This window comes from Cucurbita maxima, unplaced genomic scaffold, assembly GCF_002738345.1.
Source record: "Cucurbita maxima cultivar Rimu unplaced genomic scaffold, Cmax_1.0 Cma_Scf00044, whole genome shotgun sequence".
Taxonomy (NCBI): domain Eukaryota; kingdom Viridiplantae; phylum Streptophyta; class Magnoliopsida; order Cucurbitales; family Cucurbitaceae; genus Cucurbita; species Cucurbita maxima.
Window position 1 is genome coordinate 1,095,255 of NW_019272060.1, and position 18,123 is coordinate 1,113,377.

General features: G+C 39.5%; 4 protein-coding genes across 4 annotated transcripts; 2 read left to right on the top strand and 2 right to left on the bottom strand.

Annotated features, from left to right (window-relative positions):
• Positions 1-4,248: 4,248 nt before the first annotated feature.
• On the bottom strand, positions 4,249-5,925 carry LOC111470375 (protein JINGUBANG-like). The gene is made up of 2 exons (XM_023115939.1): positions 5,916-5,925; positions 4,249-5,842 (listed from the first exon to the last, which is right to left on the bottom strand). Exon 2 carries the CDS (start codon positions 5,690-5,692, stop codon positions 4,286-4,288), a length of 1,407 nt encoding a protein of 468 aa, XP_022971707.1. The 5' UTR covers positions 5,693-5,842; positions 5,916-5,925; the 3' UTR covers positions 4,249-4,285.
• Positions 5,926-6,641: 716 nt separating this feature from the next.
• Positions 6,642-7,369, bottom strand: LOC111470397. The gene has a single exon (XM_023115961.1). It carries the CDS (start codon positions 7,309-7,311, stop codon positions 6,811-6,813), a length of 501 nt encoding a protein of 166 aa, XP_022971729.1. The 5' UTR covers positions 7,312-7,369; the 3' UTR covers positions 6,642-6,810.
• A 2,434-nt stretch (positions 7,370-9,803) lies between these two features.
• LOC111470382 (protein HGV2) lies at positions 9,804-14,868 on the top strand. The gene is made up of 6 exons (XM_023115948.1): positions 9,804-10,204; positions 10,759-10,997; positions 13,116-13,319; positions 13,474-13,564; positions 13,955-14,234; positions 14,314-14,868. Exons 1-6 carry the CDS (start codon positions 9,906-9,908, stop codon positions 14,653-14,655), a joined length of 1,455 nt encoding a protein of 484 aa, XP_022971716.1. The 5' UTR covers positions 9,804-9,905; the 3' UTR covers positions 14,656-14,868.
• A 663-nt stretch (positions 14,869-15,531) lies between these two features.
• Positions 15,532-16,922, top strand: LOC111470385. The gene is made up of 4 exons (XM_023115950.1): positions 15,532-15,911; positions 15,998-16,144; positions 16,229-16,299; positions 16,655-16,922. Exons 1-4 carry the CDS (start codon positions 15,587-15,589, stop codon positions 16,868-16,870), a joined length of 759 nt encoding a protein of 252 aa, XP_022971718.1. The 5' UTR covers positions 15,532-15,586; the 3' UTR covers positions 16,871-16,922.
• The last annotated feature ends 1,201 nt before the right edge of the window (positions 16,923-18,123 follow it).

The following is an 18,123-nucleotide window of genomic DNA, read 5'->3' on the forward strand; positions in this document are numbered from 1 at the left end:
CTTAGGTGACCTCTCTACCCACAGTTCGAGCACTGGATCGGCTTGCCAATTCTTGCTTAGTTAGGTGACCTCTCGTTAGGTCATGACCTCTCTCTTCCCACAGTTCGAGCACTGGATCGGCTTGCCAATTCTTGCTTAGTTAGGTCATGACCTCTCTCTTCCCACAGTTCGAGCATTGGATCGGCTTTCCATCGATCGACTCCTTTTTTTTATCACCATCTCTTTCCCGCGCGTGCGCCCGTGAGACTTCCATGGCTTCTTACCGCCTTTGCAACTAGAGGGCCCGTTGCTCTCGCCGGTGTTGTCGCGGAGCTTTAGGCATGCAAGCGTCGACAGCTGAAGCGGTATTTTTCTTCTGCTACTCGATGTTACGCAGTCTTCCGATCACACCTCTTCCACATTAGGTTGTTCACGTCAAGCAATGTCTCGATTGAAATCGCAACTCTTGCTCGAGGTGTGATCGGGGACTACCTCAGCATCTTCTTCATGGTTTTTGTTTCGCTATTGCTCCCACCTAGAGTGGTGATGCTATTGGCGAGCCCCNTGATCCGCATTGAAAAATCATCGACCTCTCTTCCCACAGTTCGTGCACTGGATCGGCTTGCCATCGGTCGACTCCTTTTTTTTATCACCATCTTTCCCGCACGTGCGCCTGTTAGAAACTGCTCGCAAACCTTAAACAGATATTCGATAGCTCCTTCTACAAATGCTCGATGTTAGATTCCCGCACTCGCTTTTACCCATCATACTTACGTGCATCATTAACCAATGAGATTAGAGAGCGGGAACTAATAGTGGGGATTGATGCATTTCAGTTAAAAAACCTAAAGTAGAAAAACCTTTAAAAATCGTACTTGGTGCAGTTATTGCGCTTACACTTACATGGTTTTTATATTTTGGTAAATGCCTCAAATAAATCCAACGAGTAATGATTCATGCATCAATCCCCACTATTAGTTCCCGCTCTCCAATCTCATTGGTTAATGATGCATTTCAGTTAAAAAACCTGAAGTAGCAAAACTCGAACCTAAGACCTATGCATTGTTAAATTAACATTATAACCACTTGAACTATTCAACTTGACTATTAGAAAATTTGGCTCATTCGCAATGATATACCACCGATGGCTTGACGGGAAGAGAGAGGAAAGTTGATGGAAGAAAATAAAAATGTGAAAAAATAACAGAGAGAGTTGCAGTTTGACTCTTAAAAAGAGGTGATGTTTTCTTCACCAATAGATTCACCTATTTAACTTATCCTAACAATGGTATGAGACTAGCCAACTAAATCTGTGACATTTCCTTCAAAATGGCCACCTAAAGAATTGGCAATTCATTCTAAGTGTTTGTCAAATGGTCAACGAAGATCAATCAACTAATTAAAACGTGTAATCTTAAATAAGGATACCTCAAGTTTTTATCTAACAGTAGCATCCACAAACATGAGCCCTTTCTCTATTATCTCCTTCGGGTCGACCTTCCGTTGGAGGGCTGACAAGAATTTAAGCGCGCCCATTTAGGGGTTGTCTTGATCTTCCTTCTTGTCTAGCATAGTCTTGACTCTTGTGTCGTTGCTCTCTTGAATGGACACTTGGAGTGCAGTGAGAGAGGCCCGATGAGGATAGTAAAACACTTTGTGGGGGCCTTTACACAATATGCATTGTAAATTGTAAAGGTGTCATCGAGTGGTTCCTTTGAGGGTAAGGTCCTCAAGATGTCCCCGCTTGGTTGTTCTGAGGAGGTCTATCTGTCCACCCGCTTGGTCTGTCGTTACTTCTGTTTGGCCTGTTGGGGCTTCCATTTCGATGACCTAGCGGCTTATATGTTTTGCCCCTAGTGTTTGGGGCCTGTGTTGTTTTTCTTTGGTAACCCGCTTTGTTCCCATAGTCTAGGAGTCTCTCGGCGCTGGCAATTGCGGCAGCTAGGTCTTGGACCTTTTTCTCGTGTACTTTTATTTTGGCCCACAGTTGTAACCCATTTATAAAGAAGAACCTTGTTCTTCTCTGATTTTCCCCTGATCTCTAGCATTAGGGTCGAAAATTGTCTGACATAGTCTCTTATGCTTCCAGTTTGCTTTAGGGCTATTAGTTTTTCCATTGCTAGATGGTCTACATTTTCTGGGAGGAATTGGTCCCTCAACTCTCTCTTGAGGTCTTCCCACGAGTCTATGGTGCACAATCCATCCTCGATGTTTTGCACCTTCGTACGCCACCAAAGTTTGGCGTCATCTATGAGATACATCGAGGCTACTGTCACCTTTATGTCGTCGGTACAAGCCGGTGTGGCTTTGAAGTACTATTCGACATCAAAGATCAAGTTCTCCAACTCTTTGGCATCCCGGTTCCCTTTGAAGGTCTAGGGTTTAGTTTGTTGGATCTTGTATTAGTTTGCCCAGCCGAGATGTTCTCCACGACTTTCATGGTCACCTCGATTCGAGTGCTCATGGCGGACATCTTTTCTTAGATGTCATCGATCGCTGTTCTGAATTCGTCAGCTAATCCATTGAACGAACTTATCATTGTATTTTGTAGCACGTTGAACTCTTCGCCACGTACCTCCTTGTGCGCGACAGAGCTACCGGGGCTACCAGATGGTCTTGGGCTGCTCGTAGGAGCAACTTTTTCTTTGAGTGAGGTCACTCGAAACATCAGTTCTGCGATTGGCAACCCATCCAGGCGGTTACCCATTGCGACGATCTCTACGACTTTTCGTGGAGGGTGTCAGGGACTTCTTTGAGGAACAACATTTCCTCCTCTATTAAAGTAAGTCGGTCGGCTTGTGATTTGGGTGTCGACTTTGTCGTCAACATGTTTTCGGTCTTTTTTATTTCACGGTGCTTACAAAGCTCTGATACCACTTGTCACAATCGCACTTTTAATGGCAGCGGACTTGCGATTGTGTGACACTCACTTTCCAACGACAAGTGAGCTAAGCCAATTCGTTCTTACATCGTCTACGGCCAAGCGATGTATGTTCGAGCCTCTGGCCTAGGTTTTAAGAGAAGGTTTTAGAAAACGAGGGCAGAGAGAGATTTTCGAAAGAGAGTCTTTTTAAATAGACATTAGATAAGCAAGCAAGAGAAAAATAACAACGGCTCACAGTATATAACCTTGGGTAGGGAGAAGTTGACAACTAGTTGTATCCCCCTATAGTACATTCTGAGGCATTTCATCTCTGACATGTACATTCTGAGGCATTTCATCTCTGACATGCCTAGACATGATATTTTTAAAACGTTATACTTCCTAGAAATACAAAAGTAAAACACTAGAATATGAAAAGACATGAAGGGTTAGGTTTGTCATGGGCATGCGGCCGTGGCAACATGCCTTGGACGAGCATGACCGTGACACGTGGCAGACTCAAAAGAGGAAGCCATGGCTTGAGAGCTCTGAATTGTGATTGGGATATAAAGAAGGGGGATGGGGAAAGTGCCTTTTCAGTGATTGGCAGATTGGAAGAGGGAAGTGACGACCTTCAAGTGGCGTACATCTGACCACACGAGGACCTAGACTGTGACCAAAGGGGACGATGCATCAGCAAGCACACCAAACAAAGTGGACACTGAAGAGAAAACAAGTCATCAACGATATAAATGCAACAAGTAGACAAGAGTGTCAAAGATAGGCTTGTTGAAGGGTCGAGTAGGGCTCCAGGCCTTAACCTTGAAAGTCGGAATTTCAAAGGGATTTTAAACATGCACTTTTAGAGTCAAGTCCGTCCATATGAAATTTGAAAACTCGTCAAATTTGATGTCAATCGAACATTGGAGGGATAGTTCCATGTCAATCAGACATAGTTATCCATCATTGACATAGTTTTTTTTTTCAGACGGTTTACTAAAAATAGCATCGCTGTATTTTTTATAAAAATATTAGAAATAATGATAATAATAAAATTGGTTATTTATAACTATATGTTTTTATTTATTTACAATTTTATTACAATAAAGGGTGCCTATAATGAATTAATTAAATCCTTTTTTTAATAACAAATGAATTAATTATATCCTTAATAGTTAATATTTTTCTAATTAATTGGATTAATATATTTTATGGCTAAGAGCATGCTTAATTTTGTAGTTGGATTCATTTCAATATTTGTATAATCGTACGATTTATGAGTGGTTCACGAATAATTTTGTAATTTAGTTCCGGTATCAGATTAATTGCAATATTTTAATTAAAGGTTGAATTTGATGAAAATGATTTTGTTTATTAATTTAATTTAATTTAACCAAATTGCTGCTACCAGTTAAGAATTAATTAATATCTCAAAATCGGCTGTTACTGTCCTCGAATTACGAAACTGGGAGCATTTACAAAGAACCCGCTGCCTGAGGGCGATTCCGCCAACTGCTGCCCCGGACTTTGCTCGACGGCCGGCGGCTGTTCCGACACTCTCCATATCTTCACCGACTTATCCAAACTCCCACTGTACACAATCCACCGCCGCTCGCCTTCCCCGGCTTCACTGTCCTTTTCAACGGCCAAGCATTTCACTGGCCCTGTGTGGGCCGTCAACACCGACAAGCAAGCATGCTCCGCCGCCGTCCTCTGCCAGACGCATATCCCCATATCGGCGGAGCCACTCAACAACAACCGCCCCGCCGTCGCCAAACAGAGAACAGCAAGCTTATGCCCTCTCAAAGTGCCGCCGTGCGACAACGATTTCTCCCTCTCCCAAAAATTAACCACCCCATCGGAGGAGCCGCAGTAGATGAAAGTGGCCTCGTCGTTGACAGCCAGAGCAGTAATGGCACATTCCTGCTTCACCAATGTCTGCGAGAAAAAATGCTTGGTCCCCTTCCCCTGCAGCTCCCTCCGCCAGACCTTGACACTGCCGTCGGCCGATCCAGTGAAGACCAAACCATCAATACTCGAAACCAGAGTGTTGACGGCGTCGTCATGAGCCTGAATGGACTCCAAGCATTTGGAATCGGAGACCCTCCAGACCTTGAAGGTTTTGTCCCAAGAAGCAGAGTAGAGGAAGTTTTGGTCTTCGCTCAAACTCAGAGACGAAATTGCATCGAAATGCTTTATCCACAGGTTCCTCCGCCGTCTCCCCTCCATGTAATTTCTGGGTTTCATCGAACATTTGATGTAATCGCCTAACGTGGGGAGCGTTCCAACTCGTTTGTGGACGCTTGGGTCTTTAGTCGACACCTTCCAGACCCGGACCTTACCGTCCTGGTGGCCGGTGAAGATCTTCTGGCCGCCGATTACAATGGATTTGACCAAGCCGCTGTTGGATTTGAACCCGGAGAATTCCTTCTGGGCCTTCCAGACACGGATGTTCTTGCTGTCGGATCCGGTGTAGAGAAGGTCCCCTGCGGCGGCGAGAGAGTAAATGTGGCCCTCTTCGCGGACGAGGGAGCCCATTAGGATATTGGGGAGGAAGGAATTGTCCTCGGCTGTGGGCGGAAGGTCGGTATTGAAGTGGGCGGACCATGGGGATCTGGCGAACGGGGAGGTGGAGAAGGAGGGGTCCGGGTCGGACTCGGTGTCCATTGAAGGGAGGATGGTGTGGTCGAGGTTGTGGGAGTGGCGGGTGGGGAGTCGGAGGGAGATGTCGGAATCGTGGAGGCAGGATTTATTGAGTTTGTTGAAGCGTGTTTTGTGGACGCTGTTGTTGTTGTCGTCGTGTTCGGAGAAAACTAGGCCGCGTCTGGATGAGCCTCCGCTGCCGAACATTGCGCGGTTCTCTCAGAAAGAGAGAGAAAGAGAGGGAGGGATTTTAGGGTATGTGAGGAGGAGAAATTGAGGAAGAACAACGGAATGTGGAGAGCGGACTCATTCTTAGGCTATCGAAACGGCAAGGATGCTGTATGTATTTGTACGATCCTCCTGAGTCCGATGCACATAATACTTTCATGACATGATCACGCTATAGGATATGCATATATATATATGTGACATCACATTTATACTCATCATTAATATTTATAACATACTATTTTAAAATTTTATAAGGTTTAAAAAATAAAATAAAACTCTTTTTTGTACCGCAGTCTCATCATTCATCTCCATGGAGTTTAGTCATCATTTCCGATAAATCAGCTTTTTAGAGTCTATCCAAAAGTTCTCAGGTCACTAATTTACTCCTAAGCCTAATTTCAGTCCAAATATTGTATAATTTTGTCATAAGTTTATCACAAATGTTTCTAGTTTTGAAGCTCTTATCTTATTTAATCATAGCCCAACTAGGGCTTCTTCTTACTCACTCACTCTCATTGATCTCCTTTTGAGAGTTTGATCGACATTATCCCCTTCAGAACTTGTACTATATTCAAGCACTATAACTTGATATCAAAGCTTGCTTAGACTATCTCTTAGGTTCTACTTGTCATTTCTTCTCACATTTTAGTTTTTAGTTGGCTAACTTCTAACTTTTCAACTCCACTTGTATCTAAATTCGAGTCTTGTTCAACTGTGCCCACAGACCCGTAAGCCCTCCAGGCCAGGCGAAAAGGAAGAGATGCTTTGATTTTCTTTAGTCTTGAAATCGCTCCCTTCTTGAGGCATGAAGAATGAATGAATGTTGTAAACTTTCTTAGTTGTGCATGTTTGACATCGAACTCTTTGAGGGTTTTTCTTTATCCATTCACACTAAAAGGTAAGGAGTGGAATCAGACCAAACATCTATTCAAATGTTAGATGGAACAGTCCAACAAAGTTTGTTCATCACTTCCAAAGCTACATAATTTATCCAATATTTCTACAACATTTCGTTCAATAATATTATAAACACAAACCCCAGCAAGAAAGCAGTAAACAAACACTAAAATTTAGGATCCAATACCCATTTAATTTTAACTCTGCCCTTCAGGACCCAAAATACCATTAACAATCGATGTAGCAACAAGCACTCCGACGACCTCAGCTCCAGCGACCGCTCCGGCCTGCGACAGAGCTCCGAAATTCACCGCTGATTCGATTTCTTTCTCCGCCGTTTCGATCCCTCTCTCCGCCGTTATAATGCCCTTCTCCGCCGTAACGATCCCTCGCTCCGCCGTCTCAAGTCCTTTCTCCGCCGCCTCGAATCCTTCCCTCACGATCTCTTCCGCCTCCTCTTCCACCTTCTTCAGCTTCTTCCTCAGCCCGAACAGAGGAATGTTCTCTGCCATTGACGGATTTTCTCTCCCCACTACCGCCGCCGTCGCCGTCGCCGTAAGAATCAACAGTGTCTGTCGCCGAGTTCTGGCAGCAGAGAGAGATTCCGGCGGTGGTTTCACTGAGGCGGCGCGTACGGTGATGTTTAATCGGCATCGTGGTTGGAGGATTTGGAGAATGGGTGAGATTGTGGAAGCCATAGCTTCGTCTCTCACTGTCGACTTTTTGAGCAAACTTCTGATCCTTTCAACGCGGCGATGCAATGTTAGCGGTTCGTTTTATTCATTAATCAGTTACCGAAAATACCCTTGCGTTGAACCGTCAAATATCTGACACGTCAACAAATGGAAGGGTATGAGTGGGGTTCAAGTGCAATACATTTGTGTTCACAAAGAGGGGGAGGCTTGCCCCTATTGGTGAGGATAAAGAGGAGATTCGTATTCAGCAAGAAGAGAGGATGGAAATGGTGTGAGAATCTTAAGAGTTCTATAAAATTCTAGTGAAACTATGGCTTTGATTATTTGTGTTGGCATGCAAATTTGATCGGTCGAGTCAACGGACCACGTTGTCAAGTTGTAACCTTCCTGACCGCGTTGTTGCATGTATTCACTATCCTCAACTTGGACAACCATCGAAAAAAATTGAGCTTGAAAGGGCAATAAGGAAATAGAGTTATCGGCTGAGATGGTCTAAATATCGAGAAGACACACATGGTCTTCAACTAAAGTATCATGACAAAGGATGTGCTTGAGGATGTGCACGATGATAAATACAAATTCGTCAAAGAAGTAGCCTAGATTCGTACTAAATGTTTAGGTAAAACATGAGTTAATAGTCTCACCACCAAGGTGCAATATGTTGACTTGGGAGTATGGAAACCGATATGCGAATGAACTCCCTGATGGCTGTATTAAGAAATATAATCTCTTTAGAATTAGAAGGACTTTAGTACGTCGGAGGGGCATGAAGTAGGATATTAAGAGAAGAACACACTTGAAGTAGAGTGATATCTCATACGCTAGACCAAGTGCTTAGGGCAACTTAGGCAAAAGTGGCAAATCCACAAGGGACTTTAAACATGGAGCTTAGAAGACTGTCATGGGATGTGGAGTCCGATATTTTAATGTTGCATTAGATACAGACGCTAGTAAAACCTTGGTCGATTATAAGGAAAGAAATAGAACAATAAACACACCATAGGAGGTGTTAACGAGTGAACGAATAACTTGTCACCCCATGGGCAATGATGATGAACTTTGAGTATCATTTGAGAGGGTGTTGCGATTGAGGAGGTGATCTAGATCCGTTCTTGAGCGGAGTATGGTGTGAAAGTAGATTTTCTCTAATAGGGCTTGAGTTGAGTACTACAAGAGGGTACAAATCTCGAGAAGCACACAAGATAGGTCACGATAGGAAGACAAGTAGGCTCGATGAGATGTAGGATGTTGTGAATAACGGGTATCGCCTAAGAAGGAGAATAATGTAGTAAGTTGTTGCTTATGCTTTGTCCTATGAGAAGAGTTGAACTTAGACACCGACTCAAAGATTAAGGATGTAGAGGAACTATTGCACATGGTTAAATGATCGATGCAAGAGTATCCCAGGAACGCAATGTATTTTTCTAACCGAGAATGAAGTTACATATAAGTCAGCATAAGTAGTGACAAAAGGTCATCATTGTTAGGTTATAGTCGTCACAAATGCTGATTGGTGGCACGAGATTTGTTAACATCTAAAGGGGATATGATGGAGCGCGAAAATCGAGTAGCTATCATGCCACAAACGACCTTGGGTAGTGTTGAGATTTGGCGTCTATTACCAATCACAACAAATTAAGGACCCTGATGTGAGTGCATCCAATCCAAATGAGTTAATAAGGATCATATAAAGCATAGGACTTATGAGCCAGTGAGCTTCGATATGTTGTCTAACTTAGGCTTTGAGGATTTTTCTATTGAGTGGATAAAATCTTTGGTCGAACATACCTAAAACTTTAGATAAAAGTCATATGATCCACTCGCGTGTACAAGTGCATGAAGTAAATAGATAATATTAAATACAAGTAAAGGAATGATGCATATTGTCTACGATGACTTGACAATATTGAGATCTTGACAGACCTTGAGCGAGTCAAGGAGGAATACGAGAGAACTTGAAGACCTATTCCACATCCAATGACCTAGGACGATTGGGGAGTAACCACAACTTGAAAGGAGATTTTAAAAGCCGATAGAACATGATGACTAGTGAATGAGGATAATTGGGTAATCGTGCTATCAAAGGTTGGATTGATTTGAATTTTCGGATTGTCGGGTTTAATGTACACACCCCCTAACAAAAAGTCATGTATGTTAAGAATGAGAAACATAAATAGGATCTAACGTTCGAAAAACATGAGTGGAATCAAAAGTCCCCATGGGATCTAGAGTCCAATTTTTATGAATATTCAAATAATAAAATATATTAAAATCTTAACGGAATAAAATATATTCAAATAATACAGTCACACACCCAAATAAAATATATATCTAATATAAAATCTTAACAGATTACGTCTATATAAAATATATTGAAATAATAAAAATCTTAGCATTTAAATGGATTAGAATTTTATAGAAGGGATTAACCATTTTAAAATGGATTTGAATTTAAATGAATGTATAAATTGGATATTGTGCAATTTTTTTTAATACAATTTTTGTTGTCGCGTTTCCGCCCAAAAAGGATTTTAAAGCTTGAAGTGCGGACTCCTCTGCTTAAACCTCCATTTTCTCCAAGCTTCGAAACTATAGCCATGGCCGACGAAGATCCACCATCGGAGCTCTCAGTGACGTTGCAGAAACCGAAACTCGACGAAATCCTGAACGTCAGTAAGGCCACCACTGAGTCCGATGTTCTGGGAGGCCTCGAGTCGTCTTGCAATTGTTCCAATGAAACGAAGCCCGGTGCTGAATCCACTGCTCAAACCTCGGATGGAAGTGGTGAAAAATCGTTGGAGCTGGCGGAAGAGTTGCTGGAGAAGGGTTCCAAGGCTATTAAGGACAACGATTTCGTTGAGGCTGTCGATTGCTTCAGCCGTGCCCTTGAGATTAGGTTAGGGTTTGGTTATTTTTCACTTTCTCTTCAGTTTCTTTTTGATTATGAATTGAATTCTGGAACGAAGATGAAAGTCGAGCTTCTATTACCCTTGAAGTCTTAAAGTTGATTTGTTACAATTGCTTCACTCTGTTAGATCACATGTTTCCACTTATCATTTTGTCGGTTTTAAGATTTTCATCTTGGGTAAATTTTAATTCCATTTTCTTTAGCGGTGGGGGAGCTTTTCGTTGCTCCAGATTCATTTTCGGAACTTTATCTTTCTTTTATTGAAGATCAACCGCTCGTCAGGATCACCGAACAGTCTTGGTAGATATGAATTGAGTTTTAACGAGGTTTTGTAATGTTGTTAGGTTCCAACTTTATTTAACTTTTGCATATAAGAACTTGTTGCTCATTTTTTTTTCTTGTCTATATCATTGGATACCTGTTGCGAACATGTCTCTTTTACGATGTGAAAAGTGTATTCTTAAATCAAGCATTTGCATGCGTTTAGTTTCATCCTTTGATTTGTTTTTTCTAGCAATAATCTTGAAAATATTTCACTGCAGAGCTGCGCGATATGGTGAACTGGCTCCGGAATGTGTTAAATTGTACTACAAATATGGATGTGCTTTATTGTACAAAGCCCAGGAGGAGGCAGATCCACTGGGAGCTGTCCCAAAGAAAGAAGGTGAACCCCATCAACAATCTTACAAAGATGAATCTGTTAAGAGTGCTGAAAATGGCGAGTCATCAAAAGCTTCTGTTTCCAGCAATGCTGAACTGGTGGATGGAGTTGCAGATGATGGTTGGTATCTTCCTCATGATGTCTAACTTATCTAGTTCCTAACATACATTTCCTTTCTCTTTTCCTTGGATATTTTCTATTTTACATTATTTAAAATCTACATGAAACATGGCATGTTGCAGCGTAATGAATTCCCCTTTAATATTTGACTAACTTGAAGAGGATTCAACCTTGATTTACTTATTCTCTCGCCTTTCCCTTCCTTAAAGATAGAGAGGATCTTATATTATATACTTGAGCATTGAGAGCAACATGCTTCTGGTTTTATTTTATCTTTGTTTCATTGATGTATTTCTTGGTAACCTAAGCAATGAATTTGGTGCTACAGAAGCATACTGAGCATGAATAAATTGCTGCTGGTTTTATGGTGTCTAAGTTTCATTGAAGTAGTTCAACTGAATACGAAGAGATCAATTACTTTTTTTCAATGTATTGTTTTATTTCGGTATTGAGATGTTACAAGCTCTATAGCTTTTTTTTTTTAATTTAATTTTATTTTTTTATGGACATCAGAATGTGATGATTTTCATTGTTTCGTGAAAAGCAGGATTTTTTATATATTGCTAAGTTAGAATGCATACACGTTAATCATTGATGACTATCATCATTTCCTGTTTAGAACACACCTACATGTTCGCTAGGCTTCCAGCTCTAATTGGATAGGTATCTTGCCTTCTGTGGAAGTCATTTGACTTGAGTCTAGGTGACTGACATACCTTGGCGTGATGACTTATCGCAGTGGACATTCAAGTACCCTTCCTTATGTCTTGCATATAAGTGCCTTTACGGAAGCTTTGTCTTCCACTTTAGTTTCTTGTTTCCTCCTTTCACTTTGTCTCTATCGTTTCCTTTTATTCTCTCTTTTCAAAGTGCTTGCAGCAACATTTTATGAATTTTTATGTCCTGTAATATTTCAATATTTAGAATGAATTACTTTTCCATGTGATATCATGCACCTCACCTCATCTTGGCTTGCATCTTCTTTTTTTGCATCTCCAGTGTGGCTCTGTGCATCTTTTTTCATTTTTCAATCCACTTAGTGCTTTAGAAAATGCCGATCACTTTATACATTATTTTAGAATTTGATGAATTATAAATTTCTGAAGTTTTATTGTTTGAGTTGCAAATGGGAATATTAACTACAGGTCTTTAGGGATCTTTACAACTTGTGTTCAACAAATTATTGATGCCTTATTGCTTTACTTCTGGATGTGTCCCCACTGTCACACTCGTCAATATTTACCTTCTCATGTTGTACATATTATCTTAAGAAAAAAAAAAAAAAAAAAAAATTAGCTGCAGTGATACAGCCACCGTCCAGTTTTATTACAAAAAAAAGTTAATGCTATCATCATCCTATGTAGTCGTTTCAGAGCTTTGGGGCCCTAAATCCTAAGAAATAACTTGAATAAATTTTTGGTGATTAAGACGAGACATCTGCCTTGGAATTCTTTGCTAACTTGCTGATGTCTATCTGGCCATTTAATCTTAACTTCCCTTATGTGGTCAAAATACTTTTTTAAGAAAAGTTTTTGCATTGAATCATCGTGTTTGCAACAACAGATTTTTATTGTATTCAATTTCAATAATTTTATAAATTTCTATCTATGTAATCAAGCACTTTGAATAGAACAATTTTCTTGGGGCTTGTAGTTTACTGCTTTACTCATCATTTGAATGAATTTGCTGTTTCTTGTTTTTAAAAGTACAATTATGTAGATTTGATGGTACCTACTGATGCATCAAAAAGAAGTTGTATCTTATCTTCCTTTATAGGAGTTTTGTTTGATGTATAACGTACATGGAATCTCAACTTCTATCATGTATCATTTTTACATGCATTAACTGTGAATCACTTAAATTATGAACAGTTACTAGGATGACAGTCGTTTTCAACTGTGAAGAGGCATGTATAAATGCTCTTCAATTTTGAATGATGGACTATCATGCTTAACATTTTGTTCCGCTTGATTTTGACTGTGTTATTTTATTGCTGGTCTTCGTTTTAAGATTATCCCCATCTTTTATCTATAAAAAATGTACATTTTTAAAAAAGTTATCTCATTAGGAGATTTTTGACCTTCCATTTTCCCTTTTTTTTTTTTTTCTTTGAGACAGTTTCCAGTAAGAAAGATCAGGATGAAGAAGAGGGTGATGATAGTGGTACTGAGGACTTAGCAGATGCAGATGAAGACGAATCTGACCTTGATTTAGCATGGAAAATGCTAGACGTTGCCAGAGCAATAGTTGAAAAAGACTCGGGTGATACGATGGAGAAAGTAGACATATTGTCAGCCTTGGCAGAAGTTGCTCTGGAAAGAGGTATACATGCATTTTATTTGCTCTGTTGTGATACACATTCAGTTGGTTTGTGTTTCTTTGATATTATTCCCCTTTCTTTCTCGGGTTAGAGGGTTATAGGTTATCCTTTAATTTTAATTTTAAAGTTCATTTTTTTTCTCTCTCCTTCATGTAGAGGACATTGAAACTTCCCTCAGTGACTACCAGAAAGCATTATCAATTTTAGAAAGACTTGTCGAACCTGACAATCGACAGCTTGCTGAACTGTATCCTTCTTTCAGATTCTAAATCTCATATAAGTACGTAAATAGAATATAATATATACGTAAAAATCTGTTTTCAAAATATTCTAACCGAGAATTCAAGATAAAAAGAAGAAAAAACATCCTGTTTTCAAGGTAGCCGACTTCAATTCTGTTTATAATAGTAGCTTATAAATTCTGGGAGCTTGTTAGTCTATGTTTCTACCTCGTTTATAATAGTATCTTATAAATTCTAGGAGCTTGATGATAAAAGTTTAGTTTTTATTTTAATTATATATTGCTTTTTCTTAAGAAAAAGAAAACCGTATGAATTGCTATTATTGACATTTGAACCACATCACTTCCTTTCAAGTGAGGAAAGTGTCTTTTGCAACCTTAAACTGAAACTTCCAGAAACTTCCGTGTATGCTTGTGCCTGGAGTTTGGTTCTCAGCCGCAGGAAGCCATTTCATTTTGCCAGAAGGCAATATCAATTTGCAAGTCACGTGTGATGCGGCTTACTGATGAAGTAAAGGGTATCATTGTACCGACCACAGCTTCTTCTACTTCTGGGTCAGAACCAGAGGTCCCACTATCGTCCAATGACTCCCAGTCTGACCATGCCAATGCTGCAACAGAGAAACAATCTGAGATTGAAATTCTATCTGGGCTTTTGGTCGAGCTAGAAAAGAAGGCGAGTTTAGATTATAACTTCTGCAAGTAACTGTGACAGAGAAATGGAAAAATCTAACCACTGTTTTGTGTTTGTGCAGCTTGAAGATCTGCAACAGCTGGCCTCAAACCCAAAGTCAATCCTCTCGGAGATCCTCGGGATAGGAGCGGCGAAGGCAAAAGTCGAAAAGATCGCTCCTCCACTTCCAGCAGTGTTGAACTCCTCACAGATGGGTTCAGCTAACAGCAATGGAGGATTTGACTCTCCAACGGTCTCAACTGCACACACGAACGGCGCGGCTGGAGTGACGCACCTTGGCGTCGTTGGAAGGGGAGTCAAACGAGTATCAACAAATTCAGAGTCTGCTGACTCCTCCCACCCAACGAAGAAACGGGCAACAGATTCATCAACACAAGATAAAGGTGATGGCAGTTCCGCCTGAAGAGGTTGTGTTCTCGAACTCATTTTGAAATTAGATATATCACATAAGTGCATAGCAGTAAAAGTAGATTCAGAATCATCCTGCCTGTGGCTGTTATCATTTCATGTATGTTTGTACTATGTTCGACTAATATCTTACTCTGAATGATGTTTTTCCAGACCTCCTAAATCCAAGTTCTAGTAATCATCCAGCAGTTTTATGTTTGTCACTTCACTCTTTGGGGCAATTCATGATTATACTGATTTATTTTTGTAATTTGTAGAAGTCAACCTAATAATTTGTAATTTGTGTCATATTGTTACAATATTATATTGATACCCGTGGATATCTATTTAGACATGACTCAACCAAGAAATCAGAGGTCGAGATGAATTTAAAAATAAATTTTTGATGGGTCAGGCATATTGTTAAGATAGACCTAGTTTTATCATGTTGAAAAAATTCAATCCACCGTCGAAATGTGTTCCAACCTGTTTACCTGTCTTGACTCTTCAAAATTTTCTTTAGTTCATGTTATATTAGCATAAACCTTATAAACCTAAGTTTATGATTTTTTCTATCGGAGCTTACACTCCCTTTGTTTTGGGTGTATCAATGGAATCAAACACGATTTATTTGGGACCTATATATCGATCAAACCATCGATAGTTTTAATATAAAACATGGACTAGATCAAATTTGGGATTTAATGCGAACAAATTAAGAATAAAAAAGAACCAAATAATTATGAACAAAGAAGTAACAAAGAGTAGGAAATGAAATAGGGGTTTGGAAATAACTATATCTCTTATTTTGAATGAACAAAAAAAAAATGGCAAGTGGGGTATGATTGAAGTATAAAAAGAGTGAAATGCATGAAGTTGTATGCACTTGGAGAAGGAAAATAATCTGAAAGCATTGTTGTCCTTGCATATTGTGGCATAACACAGCGATGGTGATCTTGGAGCACGCCCTGTTCGGCACTTTCCCCCACGCAATTTCCATCATGCATAGAGCTGAACACACGGCCTTCTTCAAATGCTCTCCAACCCTCTTCTCCATAATGGTCCTCCAAATTCGCCCTTACGCCGTTTTTGTCTTGAAAATGACGCCTGAATTCTTCCCCCAATACGCCTGCGACCAACACCACTACGTTCAATTCAGCATCGACGATTTCTACATGACAATCGTGGAACAGCGAAGCAATCGCTTTTCTTCCCTCACCCTCTCTATTGCGGAGAACCAACGCCATTTTGCCATGGAATTTTCCCCTCCTAGTAATTCATTCATTCATTATATTCTTCCTTTCCATCAATCTTTGCTTTCTTGTTTCTTCTTGTTTCTTTACATGTCTTTCTTGCAGGCCTCGTACATCCGAGGACCAAACTGATACCCACGTCGCCTCCTGAACGGGATATCAACGAGGGTGCAATTGACTATGCATCCTTTGTGTCCTTTGATTTGTTTCACTTTCGACGCCTTGTGACGGGTTTAGAAAATAATGAACATGGTAATTTTATCATCATTTTCATATTTCTTGAAACCAAAATGTTTCAACTTCTCTAAAGCAATCATTATTTGTGATTTGTGATAGCTTATCTCACTATTACCAATTCACAAATCAAGTTGTGGGTGGAAGATTTGGAGGTGGTTCTTACAACTCAGGTATTTTCTTGTAACCATGTCATGTCCAACGTTTCTTTTAGTTAGGAGTGTATGATATTGTCCACTTTGAGTATAAGCTCTTGTAATTTTCCTTTTTGTTTCCCAAAAAGCCTCATACCAATGGAGATATCCTCCTCTCGATCAAAATATACCATAGAGCCTCTCCTTAGTCCTATAAAGCCCTCGAACAGCCTCGCCTTAAATGAGACTCGACCCCTTTCTCTAGAGCCCTTAAACAAAGTACACTCTTTATTCAACACTTTTTTACTACACTTTCAAGAGTCTCAACTTCTTTCATTGACATTAGAGTTTTTTATTAACATAATCATATGATATTATTGCGAATGTTTTGCAGAGAAATGAATGCATAATTGGAGGTTTTGCAGCGGGAGATGAGTTTGAATCCGCAATGTGTTTGTGTCCATGGGAATTCTTCTACAATTTCACGTCGGAAAGATTATGGTTGTTCAAGTCATATGATCCAAAGGGTATGACACTCATTGCTCCTATGGGATTGTACGTTCACATTTCATCATATTTCCCCGAAGATTTCTATATGCCAAATTTTTAATGTCAACTTACATTCTTTTTCTATGAATAATATGAAACGTGGATGAACAAAACTTTATGCTCGTGGATATCTTTTCATTTGATCAAACTTTTCAAATTTTAAAATATTTCATAAATTTTGAAATTTGTTCTTCACAAATTAAATCAATCTCTTAGAAAAATTATATATTAAATCTTCTAAAAACTAAATCCGGAGTAAATCAAGAAATAATTATGAATAACTTCAAAAGATATAGTTTTTTGTTCTTATTTCATTTAGATTCTCAAAAGATATTAACGTTAAGAGTGAATTTGATAAGATAAAAATGGGTACCTCAATTACTTGCAAAATCTGATGTTCATGCACGAAACATGTCTTCCAAAATTTTGTTTAAGCGTTTAGTTTGACCATCTATTTATTAGTAAAATATCGTATAAAATTCAAGTTATGTATTCAACATCCTTCGAAGATTCTATCTCATACTAATGACATGGGTATTTTGTTATCTATTAAATATGAATACTTTATTGCTTAAGAAGATAAAAATTAAATTACCAATGAACTAAAAAACTTTAAGTGAAGCAGCCGAAGAACTTCCAAATGCCCTTGTTGTTTGTCTTCTCCTTCTCATCGCTTAACGGGTAGCTTCTCAAATACCTTTGCCTCGAATGGTTAATTGTATCGTTACTCCTCTGTGTTTCAATCCCAGATGAAGAAGAAGAAGATGAAGATGCCATCTCTGTCATGTTCTTCTTTGTGCTTAGTGCTAGCAAAAATGTTGCATCTGCTTCTGCCCATTTCTGTTCCTTCGCAAGCTTTGCACTTTTCGACGCATTCGAATCCGTCATCGTGAAACGTTAATATCTTTGAAGATCAAATCTAAAAAGGGGAACAAAAACACTTTCGGAGATCGAGATTAGATTCAAAAATATTTTTCAACCACACCACTCAAAGACTCTAAAGTTAGGAATCACTTCACATATTGTCTACTTTGAGTTTCGTAGTTCCTTACTTACAAATTCGTGAATGTGGGACTATATTAAATTCACGACTTACAAAATTTTTGTTCAATACTTGATGATTCTATTAACACGATTAAACTAAGATAAGGATGTGACTTTGATACCGTCTGTCAAAAAAATAACAAAATTCTTTGCTTACCTTTTCTTTGTATAGCTTGGAGTTCTTGCGTCAGTAAGACTTTCCAGATTCTCTACTAATTTGGTTTGGGAAGCCTCCTTTTTATAAACCAAACAAGAAGATCAAATGCTTTT

Bases quoted from the DNA above. Each gene is read 5' to 3' on its own strand.
- LOC111470375 (XM_023115939.1), bottom strand. From the start codon at position 5,692: ATGTTCGGCAGCGGAGGCTCATCCAGACGCGGCCTAGTTTTCTCCGAA.
- LOC111470397 (XM_023115961.1), bottom strand. From the start codon at position 7,311: ATGGCTTCCACAATCTCACCCATTCTCCAAATCCTCCAACCACGATGC.
- LOC111470382 (XM_023115948.1), top strand. From the start codon at position 9,906: ATGGCCGACGAAGATCCACCATCGGAGCTCTCAGTGACGTTGCAGAAA. The intron at 10,998-13,115 runs GTTGGTATCTTC...TCTTTGAGACAG, and splicing joins GGATGGAGTTGCAGATGATG to TTTCCAGTAAGAAAGATCAG. The intron at 14,235-14,313 runs GCGAGTTTAGAT...GTGTTTGTGCAG, and splicing joins TGGTCGAGCTAGAAAAGAAG to CTTGAAGATCTGCAACAGCT.
- LOC111470385 (XM_023115950.1), top strand. From the start codon at position 15,587: ATGGTGATCTTGGAGCACGCCCTGTTCGGCACTTTCCCCCACGCAATT. The intron at 15,912-15,997 runs GTAATTCATTCA...TCTTTCTTGCAG, and splicing joins CATGGAATTTTCCCCTCCTA to GCCTCGTACATCCGAGGACC. The intron at 16,300-16,654 runs GTATTTTCTTGT...AATGTTTTGCAG, and splicing joins AGGTGGTTCTTACAACTCAG to AGAAATGAATGCATAATTGG.